Source organism: Telmatherina bonti (genome assembly GCF_933228915.1).
Source record: "Telmatherina bonti genome assembly, chromosome: 7".
NCBI classification, from domain to species: domain Eukaryota; kingdom Metazoa; phylum Chordata; class Actinopteri; order Atheriniformes; family Telmatherinidae; genus Telmatherina; species Telmatherina bonti.
In genome coordinates, this window is record NC_136625.1 from 27,157,273 (window position 1) to 27,167,738 (window position 10,466).

The 10,466-nt window shown below is 40.9% G+C and overlaps 1 protein-coding gene across 1 annotated transcript in view; it reads left to right on the forward strand.

The window, feature by feature from the left end:
- Positions 1–10,466, forward strand: part of LOC306758662 (myosin-6-like) — a 28,552-nt gene that overhangs the window by 2,121 nt on the left and 15,965 nt on the right. The window contains exons 11-38 of the mRNA XM_079244005.1: positions 32–135; positions 544–682; positions 776–894; positions 1,014–1,163; positions 1,250–1,420; positions 1,515–1,824; positions 1,955–2,034; positions 2,317–2,522; positions 2,623–2,746; positions 4,115–4,251; positions 4,338–4,593; positions 4,699–4,941; positions 5,026–5,202; positions 5,313–5,458; positions 5,567–5,657; positions 5,738–6,127; positions 6,319–6,445; positions 6,634–6,752; positions 6,832–7,028; positions 7,260–7,443; positions 7,635–7,800; positions 7,884–8,008; positions 8,101–8,409; positions 8,499–8,702; positions 8,790–9,086; positions 9,379–9,483; positions 9,639–9,734; positions 10,042–10,176. Coding sequence (XP_079100131.1) covers positions 32–135; positions 544–682; positions 776–894; positions 1,014–1,163; positions 1,250–1,420; positions 1,515–1,824; positions 1,955–2,034; positions 2,317–2,522; positions 2,623–2,746; positions 4,115–4,251; positions 4,338–4,593; positions 4,699–4,941; positions 5,026–5,202; positions 5,313–5,458; positions 5,567–5,657; positions 5,738–6,127; positions 6,319–6,445; positions 6,634–6,752; positions 6,832–7,028; positions 7,260–7,443; positions 7,635–7,800; positions 7,884–8,008; positions 8,101–8,409; positions 8,499–8,702; positions 8,790–9,086; positions 9,379–9,483; positions 9,639–9,734; positions 10,042–10,176 — 4,907 coding nt within the window. The remainder of the gene's footprint in view (positions 1–31; positions 136–543; positions 683–775; positions 895–1,013; positions 1,164–1,249; positions 1,421–1,514; positions 1,825–1,954; positions 2,035–2,316; positions 2,523–2,622; positions 2,747–4,114; positions 4,252–4,337; positions 4,594–4,698; positions 4,942–5,025; positions 5,203–5,312; positions 5,459–5,566; positions 5,658–5,737; positions 6,128–6,318; positions 6,446–6,633; positions 6,753–6,831; positions 7,029–7,259; positions 7,444–7,634; positions 7,801–7,883; positions 8,009–8,100; positions 8,410–8,498; positions 8,703–8,789; positions 9,087–9,378; positions 9,484–9,638; positions 9,735–10,041; positions 10,177–10,466) is intronic.

The following is a 10,466-nucleotide window of genomic DNA, read 5'->3' on the forward strand; positions in this document are numbered from 1 at the left end:
AATTATGTTTTTTTTTTGTCCTGCTTGTCAGAGATGCTGCTCATCACCAACAACCCCTATGACTACGCCTTCATCTCCCAAGGAGAGACGACTGTAGCCTCCATTAATGATGCCGAGGAGCTGATGGCTACTGATGTGAGTAAGATGCATAAAACTGCCAATACAGAAGTAGACTTCCCTCTGAGCAATCTGTTGGGGTTTAAACAATATAAAGTTTATATTTCATGCTTTCAAGTTATATCAAAACTTTAACATGTTATTTTTAAACTAGTGATTGAGATAGGTCAAAACAACTTGGAACTGCTGATGTAATTTCTAACTCACATCAGACAATGGGACACCAGATGTGAGATCAAACTATTTAGATGGGATCAAATATTTGATGTGATAAGATGCCAGTTGTGGTTTAATGTGGGATCCCGGTGGCTTAGAGAATACATATTATTGTATCCCCTCAATCTCTGGACCTCTGTCACTCAACAATATATGCCAAGTTACCATGGAAACAATGACAACTAAACTAAAACACCCTTTCCAATTCAGGATGCCTTTGATGTCCTGGGATTCACTCAGGATGAGAAGAATGGCATTTATAAGCTGACTGGTGCCATCATGCACTATGGTAACATGAAGTTCAAGCAGAAGCAGCGTGAAGAGCAGGCAGAGGCGGACGGCACTGAAGGTGAGACAAGCTGAAAAGTGAAAGACAGAACATGAAATATGTCAGGATCCAAACACTAAATGCTGTGGTAATTTTTTATTATGTACTCCTCAGATGCTGACAAAGCAGCTTATCTGATGGGCCTGAACTCTGCTGACCTCATCAAAGGTCTCTGTCACCCAAGAGTCAAAGTAGGAAACGAGTGGGTCACCAAGGGACAAAATGTTCAGCAGGTAGGGATAAAATGTAACAGGATGATGAGACTCTTTACCCTAAAATAAATAAGGGCCAGGCTGATTTAATAAAATGGCTGTTTAGCATAATTTTTACAGTCTGAATTTCCCCTTTTTAGGTGTACTATGCAATTGGTGCACTGTCTAAGGCAGTGTACGAGAAGATGTTTCTGTGGATGGTGGTGAGAATTAATCACTCACTGGACACCAAACAGCCTCGTCAGTACTTCATCGGTGTGCTGGACATCGCTGGTTTTGAGATTTTTGATGTGAGCATTATCTGAATACCTCAATGTAATCCTTTTATTGTCTTAATGGGTAAAATCAAAAAGACAAATCTGTTGTTATCTTCCAGTTCAACACCTTTGAGCAGCTGTGCATCAACTTCACCAACGAAAAACTGCAACAGTTTTTCAACCATCACATGTTTGTGCTGGAGCAGGAAGAGTACAAGAAAGAGGGCATTGAATGGACTTTCATTGATTTTGGTATGGATCTGCAGGCCTGTATCGATCTGATTGAGAAGGTGAGACATCAAACTGTGAAATGTTAAAAAATATAAAATATAGTTTTTTTTTTTTGTTTTTTTTTTAAATAACTGGCATATTTTCCTCCCTCAGCCCATGGGCATCATGTCCATCCTTGAAGAGGAGTGCATGTTTCCCAAAGCCTCTGATGCCACCTTTAAAGCGAAGCTCTATGACAACCATCTGGGAAAATCCAACAACTTCCAGAAACCCAGAAATGTCAAAGGGAAACCAGAGGCCCATTTCTCCCTGGTTCACTATGCTGGCACTGTAGATTATAATATCAACAACTGGCTGGTGAAGAACAAGGATCCTCTGAATGAGACAGTTGTGGGACTGTACCAGAAGTCAACCCTCAAACTGTTGTCCTTCCTCTTTGCCAACTATGCTGGAGCTGATTCAGGTAAAAAAAAAAAAAAAAAAAAAAAAAAGTTTAATTTTTCAGTGGAAATATCTAATAAGTTATTTGTGATTGACAAGGAGATGTCTCCAGCTAAAGGTACAATCTAATGACTTGTACACTGGCCTGTCAGTTGACAGTGGAAAAGGTGGTAAAGGAGGAGGAAGCAAGAAGAAAGGATCATCTTTTCAGACAGTTTCTGCCTTGCACAGGGTAAGAGACAATAAGTTAACATGTAAATGATAGATTTTATGTACTTTAAATCAGAGATGTCCCGCTGTGTTTTTATGCATCCCTTTTCCAACACACCTGACTCAAATATATCAGTCTTTGTGCGTAACTTCATTCAATTTGAGTCCGGCATTTTAGAGCAAGGCCATATTGGAAACCTGAAGGATAGCAACCCTGTCTGACTTCAGACACACCTGTTTAAAATGATTTCACAGAAGTACCAATTGTGTCCCAATATTTACACAAACTGACCATTGATTACAGGAGAACCTGAACAAGCTGATGACCAACTTGAGGTCAACTCACCCTCACTTTGTGCGCTGCATCATCCCCAATGAGAGCAAGACTCCTGGGGCCATGGAGAACCCTCTGGTCATGCACCAGCTGCGCTGTAACGGTGTGCTGGAAGGCATCAGGATCTGCAGGAAGGGCTTCCCCAACAGGATCCTCTATGGAGACTTCAAGCAGAGGTTTGATTTTCAAATTCAAACAGGAAGATTACATAATGGTTAGCTCTATAATAATATGATCTGACATGTTTGTTTTTTCTTTTACTCTGTGATTTTCCAGATATCGCATTCTGAATCCTGCTGCCATCCCTGAGGGACAGTTCATTGACAGCAGGAAGGGAGCTGAGAAACTTCTTGCTTCTCTAGACATTGATCATAACCAGTACAAGTTTGGACACACCAAGGTAAGAGCAGGAAAACCATTAGGGACATCCCACATTTTCTTGTCAATACACAAAAAAATCAGCAGCCAAAAATTCCTAAAACTTTACAAAAAGCAAAATATCTTACTACAATACACTTTCATGATTTCATTGTTAAGCTTTCAACTTTGTTTTCATAGCACCAACTTACAACAGTGTTCTCTAAACACTTTTGCAGATACAGTCCATCATTAGGGACCAATCTTAATTTAGTTAAAACAAGTTCATTTAATCCCAGCCATCTTGTCAATAAGGGGCCCAGAAGGGTAAAATTTAGGCTCAAGATTAGGGTTGAATGTAGGTTTGTCCGCCGTTTGCATCACTTGTGTTTGGCCTAATGGATCCTACTTGAGGCAAATTTAGTCAACCCACATGGCCTTTTAAATGTTCCCTGTTTGTGTCCATGACCACTTAGCCCACCTACATTAATGAAGTCAATTTTAGTTTACTTTTCTAAAACCATAAAAGAAAACAAAGCTGTAGGCTCCACAATGGCATAGTGGTTACCACTGTGGCCTCACAGCAAAAAGGTCGCTAGTTTGAGCCTTGGCTGGGGAGAGGCTCAAACAGTGCCTTTCTGTATGGAGTTTGCAAGTTTTCTCCGGGAACTCTGACTTCTTCCCACCACCCAAAGACATGCATGTTAGGTTAGTTTGTTAATATAAATTGTCCCTAGGAGTGAGCGTGAGCATGAATGGCTGTTTGTCTCAGTGTTGGGCCTGTGATGGACTGGCGATCTGTCCAGAGTGTACCCTGCCTCCCACCTTTAATGATTGCTGGATTAGGCTCCAGTTCCTTAATGAGAGCAAATAGTTCAGAAAACAACTGACTGAAAACCCAAAAAGTAAAGAAAAACAGGAAATTGCAAAGAAATGAGATCAAGGTTTATACTCAATAACTACATCAAACACAGACATTTCCTTTAAATCCTTGTGGTCTGAGTAAAGGAATACACATAAGTAAAAACTTTTCAAGGTCTGTCCCCTTTTACCATTTCAATGTGTGATATTGAAACATTGTTATAAATTAAATATCCAATGTTTCACACAAACGTATGTCAATATAAACTGAATAAATACCTGCAAGCACACAGCAACGAGAAGTTCATAGCTGAACATTGGTCATTTTATCACCAATCATTTTCATTTAAGCACTCATGGTGTTTAAAAAAAACACTAAATGGATTGTATGGAAACTGTTCATTCATATAAAAAAAAATAACCATCAGTGATAATTCTTTAATCCATAACAGGCCAACTTTGTATTTGTAAGAGATATGCATTTTTTTCCTCCTAATGAACAGCCACCTGTCTTAGTGGTTATTGACATGTTGTTTTATGCTTCATGAAGGTATTTTTCAAAGCTGGTCTTCTTGGTCAGCTGGAGGAGATGAGAGATGATCGTTTGTCACTAATCATCACTGGAATCCAGGCAAGATCAAGAGGTCTGCTTGCAAGAGTGGAATTCCAGAAGATTGTGGAGAGGAGGTCAGAATTAAGTAATTAAGAAATCTCAAACCCAACTTACAGTTATTGCATTAAGTTTGTAATGCCTCATGTTTGCATGCTGACAGGGATGCCCTACTTGTAATCCAGTGGAACATCCGTGCCTTCATGGGGGTCAAGAATTGGCCCTGGATGAAGCTTTATTTCAAGATCAAACCTCTTCTGAGATCTGCTGAGGCAGAGAAGGAGATGGCCAACATGAAGGAAGAATTCCTGAAACTGAAAGAGGCTTATGCAAAATCTGAAGCCCGTAGAAAGGAACTAGAAGAGAAAATGGTTACTCTTCTCCAAGAGAAGAACGACCTGCAGCTCCAAGTCCAAGCTGTAAGTCAAAATACTTTATAAGTATTTCTGTGTACAGTATAAATTTATGTTAATCACAAAAATTGTACCTCAAATACTTAAAAACTTATCTAAATGACCATTTAGGAGCAAGATAATCTTGCAGATGCAGAGGAGAGATGTGAGGGGCTGATTAAAAACAAAATTCAGATGGAAGCAAAAGCCAAAGAGCTTTCTGAAAGGCTGGAGGATGAGGAGGAGATGAATGCTGAACTGACAGCTAAGAAGAGGAAGCTGGAAGATGAATGCTCTGAGCTGAAGAAGGACATAGATGACCTTGAATTGACTCTGGCCAAAGTAGAGAAAGAAAAGCACGCCACTGAGAACAAGGTTTGCCAAATGATAAGATATTATTGTTTGTCTTATTCCTTATTGTCAGACAAAAATCTTCGGTACTTACTGTTTATCTAACAGGTAAAAAACATGACAGAGGAGATGGCTTCATTAGATGAAATCATCGCCAAGCTGACCAAGGAAAAGAAAGCTTTACAGGAAGCTCATCAGCAAACCCTGGATGACCTGCAGAGTGAGGAAGACAAAGTCAACACTCTGACCAAGGCCAAGGCCAAGCTGGAGCAGCAAGTTGATGATGTGAGAATTTAAATACAACCTGTATCTGTCTAAGTTTCTCTTCAGAGAACTTGTTCACTTCTGTGTGTATGATGGAGAAGATGCTTTGATCCTCCTGCAATAATGTTCAGCTTGAAGGTTCTCTGGAGCAAGAGAAGAAGATTAGGATGGATCTTGAGAGAGCAAAGAGGAAGCTGGAAGGTGATCTAAAGTTGACCCAGGAGAGTTTAATGGACATCGAAAATGACAAACAACAACTTGAAGAACATCTAAAAAAGTAAGTTCATCTTTCTATAAACAGTATGTTCCATACAGAGCAGATCAACATTACAGAAGTGTGTATCGGAGATCCAAATGTGATTTAATCCTCATTGTTTTGCCACAGGAAAGAGTTTGAAATAAATCAGCTGAACAGTAAAATAGAGGATGAGCAGGCCATTGCCATTCAGCTTCAAAAGAAACTGAAAGAGCTTCAGGTAATGAATAATATACAGTATACCTGAGTGATTGCCAAAACAGGTCAGTAACAATAGCAATATTAATTCTGCCATACTAGGCCCGCATTGAGGAGCTGGAGGAAGAGCTTGAAGCAGAGCGAGCCGCCCGAGCCAAGGTGGAGAAGCAGAGAGCAGACTTGGCCAGAGAGCTGGAAGAGATCAGTGAGAGGCTGGAGGAGGCTGGTGGAGCCACAGCTGCCCAGATCGAGATGAACAAGAAGAGGGAAGCCGAGTTCCAGAAACTGCGCAGAGACCTCGAAGAGGCCACCCTGCACCACGAGGCCACCGCTGCCACCCTCAGGAAGAAGCAAGCCGACAGTGTTGCTGACCTGGGAGAGCAGATTGACAACCTGCAGAGAGTCAAGCAGAAACTGGAGAAGGAGAAGAGCGAGCTGAGATTAGAGCTCGATGATGTGGTCTCCAATATGGAACATATTGTGAAAACAAAGGTTGGCTTAAAGGATGTTTTGTATGCTTTTACAGCAATGATTTATACAAGTTTAGATAAATATGATGTGCGCCATGTTATCAATTTTGAATAATCAGGTGTTTCCAAACCTTTGCCACTGAATGTCAGCGTCTGTGATGTTATTATGTGGATCTACCTTTCTTATTCCAATGGGAAATTTTACAATTTCAGACCAATCTTGAGAAGACATGCAGGACTCTAGAAGATCAAATGAATGAATACAAAACCAAGTTTGAAGAGGCTCAACGCTGCATCAATGACTTCAACATGCAAAAAGCAAAGCTACAAACAGAAAATGGTATAATCTTTAACTTATATGAACTGAAATTTAGGGGGTATGTGGTGGTTTAATAGTTGAGTTTTCATGTCAGGATTGGTTTCTTAATGTGGCCAGCAAAATATGAAGAACAGGTCATCAAAGTGACCTTTATGGAAATATGCTTAATGGGTCTTGACAATAACATTTTTCATTTATAAAAAAACAAGGTGAACTTTCAAGGCAGCTAGAAGAAAAGGACTCCCTTGTGTCTCAGCTGACCAGAGGAAAAATGTCCTATACCCAACAAATTGAAGACCTTAAGAGACAGTTGGAAGAGGAGAGCAAGGCAAGTGACATTTCAAAGCCAATTCACAGCATGAGAAAATCTTTACAGCGTTTTCTGACATTTGCTTTTATCTATGCAGGCCAAGAATGCATTAGCCCATGCTGTGCAGTCTTCTCGCCATGACTGTGACCTGCTTAGGGAGCAGTATGAGGAGGAGCAGGAGGCCAAGGCTGAACTGCAGCGCGGCATGTCCAAGGCCAACTCTGAGGTGGCTCAGTGGAGAACAAAGTACGAAACTGATGCCATCCAGAGAACTGAGGAACTGGAGGAAGCAAAGTAAGGAAGCCTAAGGTTCACATTCATGAGCTATTCTGTAATTCCTAAAATGACAAGTCACTTCGTCTAGCAGATCAGCTTTTTGTTTGTGTTATGTTCCTACTAAAATGTAAGACGAACAAAAAGTTTGTCTGTCAGATGACTGAGCAGCCAGTCGTAGTGTACTGAATTTCATTGTGGTTTAGTTTTCTAAGTGGAGGAACATTAAACAGTTTGAATGATTTTGTCAAGGAAAAAGTTGGCTCAGCGTCTGCAGGAGGCTGAAGAAGCTGTTGAAGCGGTGAATGCTAAATGTTCCTCCCTGGAGAAGACCAAACACAGACTGCAGAATGAGATTGAAGATCTCATGGTGGATGTGGAGAGGTCAAATGCTGCTGCTGCTGCTCTGGACAAGAAGCAAAGGAACTTTGACAAGGTAGAATACTCTGAAATCATTGCACAGTGATAGTAGCTGCCTGTGCATGGCGTAATAAATCTATGTACCAGTCATAAAGCAATTCTATCAATGATGAGGGTGAATTGTACATGTTCTCAGAACTCAAACCACTTCAGAATTTTATTTATGGAAGCAAAGAATTTATAATAATTTCAAACCTTTTTTTCCAGGTCCTGTCTGAGTGGAAGCAGAAGTATGAGGAGTCTCAGTGTGAGCTGGAGAGCTCTCAGAAAGAAGCCAGGTCTCTGAGCACTGAGCTCTTCAAACTGAAGAATTCCTATGAGGAAGCTCTGGACCACCTTGAGACCATGAAGAGGGAGAATAAGAATCTACAAGGTGAGATCCAGTGACAGGGTTTCTGTGAATTAGCATCAGAAATGCAATTATGTCACCTAATCACTCTGTCTGACATCCTACAGAGGAGATTTCTGACCTCACTGAGCAACTTGGTGAGGGTGGAAAGAATATCCATGAACTGGAGAAGATGCGAAAACAACTGGAACAAGAGAAGACAGAGATCCAGTCGGCTCTGGAGGAGGCTGAGGTAAAGATGATGTTGGCTAAGCAGACATTTCAAAGGAGAACTGTCGTTATATAAATTTCATATGCATAAATTTGCATCATCCTGTTCATTAGGCCTCCCTGGAACATGAAGAAGGCAAGATTTTAAGAGCCCAGCTGGAATTCAATCAAGTTAAGGCTGAAATTGAGCGTAAACTGGCTGAGAAAGATGAAGAGATGGAGCAGAGCAAGAGGAACATGCAGAGGACCATCGACACCCTGCAGAGTTCTCTTGAAGCCGAGTGTCGCAGCAGGAATGAAGCCCTTCGTCTGAAAAAGAAGATGGAGGGAGACCTCAATGAGATGGAGATCCAGCTCAGCCAAGCCAACAGGCAGGCAGCTGAAGCTCAGAAGCAGCTCAAGTCTGTTCATGCACATCTGAAGGTAAATTAGAAAATGAAAACTCACTTTTTTTTTCTCTTTCTTTTCATAACTGTCTATGGACATTTGTGTGCTTCCTGTTGTGAATTAAGGATTGCCAAATTCAGCTGGATGAGTCTGTTCGGGCAAATGATGATCTCAAAGAGAACATAGCCATTGTTGAGAGACGCAACAACCTGCTTCAGGCTGAACTGGAGGAACTGAGGGCTGCTCTGGAGCAAACTGAGCGCAGCCGTAAACTTGCTGAGCAAGAGCTGCTGGATGTTAGTGAGAGGGTGCAGCTACTGCACTCACAGGTGAGACTATACCTAAAAGTTCATGTGTCCAAATACAGATACACAGCCTGTCTCACACTCTTACATATCTGATCTAAAAATATGCAGAACACTGGGCTAATAAACCAGAAGAAGAAGCTGGAGAGTGACACATCCCAGCTTCAAACTGAGGTGGAGGAAGCAGTGCAGGAATGTAGAAATGCTGAAGAGAAGGCCAAGAAGGCCATCACTGATGCTGCCATGATGGCAGAGGAGCTGAAGAAAGAGCAGGACACCAGTGCTCACCTGGAGCGCATGAAGAAGAACATGGAGCAAACCATCAAAGATCTGCAGCACCGTCTGGATGAAGCTGAGCAGATCGCCATGAAGGGAGGCAAGAAGCAGGTGCAGAAGCTCGAAGCCAGGGTGAGTGCTTCTTTACTACAAGTTTGTAACATGCAGACCTGATGTTATGTTACATTTAGAAATGTGTTGTGAGCAGCTGCTTAGCACATGCTCTTCATCACCATGTCTGTACATATAGCTGTAACATAGCTTTTTTTTTTTACTTGGTAGGAACCAACTTTGTCTACATTGCATGTAACAGTTTGCTTAATTTACTTTTAATCCAACAACCACATGAATGAACTGGCATAATTTTGTACTTAACTACTTACAGATCAGTGAGTTTAAAGAAAGTGATTACCTGATGTTTTAGGTGAGGGAGCTTGAGAATGAAGTGGAGTCTGAGCAGAAGAAGAGCAGTGAAGCAGTGAAGGGCATCCGTAAATACGAGAGACGGATCAAGGAGCTCACATATCAGGTAAATCCAGCCATTTCTTCTTTTAAAACCCTGTCCTGTTTCTTACACAAAAGATTTTTAATCATACTTCATGTTCCCATATAGTTTTAAATATATTCAACTGCAAGGGTAAAACTCTAACTAAAGAACATACTCCTTTATCCTTCTCTGCATAGACTGAGGAGGACCGAAAGAACGTTGCTCGTTTGCAGGATTTGGTTGACAAGCTGCAGCTGAAAGTCAAGGCGTACAAGAGAGCTGCTGAGGAAGCTGTAAGTGTGACACATTCACGCCCTATTTGTAGACAATCAGTATATGTTTTGTTTTCTTTTTATAGGGTACTTTTGTAAAATGTCCATAAAAACAGTACATCTTATACTGGTAATATTGCTTTCATTTGACATTTCATTTTATTTTATGGCTTCTTTGTCAAGGAAACAAGCTGGTTTTAGCTAAGTTTACCCATTTATGTAAAACCATGTAGATTCAAAACACTAGCCCTTTTTTGTAAGTATTATTATTGAGATAACCTTGTGGTTTGTGCTCTTGTTTAATACTTGTTTTGTTCATGTTAACCAGGAGGAACAGGCTAATGTTCATCTTGGCAAGTTCCGCAAGCTGCAGCATGAGCTGGATGAGGCTGAAGAGAGAGCAGACATTGCTGAGTCTCAGGTCAACAAGCTGCGAGCCAAGAGCCGTGATGTGGGGTCAAAGGTTAGAGGATCCTCTGGATTTCAACACAACACTTGATATTACGTACAACTGCACTCCTAATATTACAAAGAGTTCTTTCTCATCACTTTCAATATCTTGTCGGTATCATTTATGGCAAGTTTCCTTTATGTATTAAGAAAGGTCTGTGAAAAGAACCAGTTCATCATTTGAAATGATAGGAAATAAATCACACCACACTTTGTCCAAATCATTTTTATTTGGTGTTTAATGGAACGGAGGAGTTGTATTGGTGAATTTTCACTGGTTATGGTTAATGCAAGTTTTGCGAA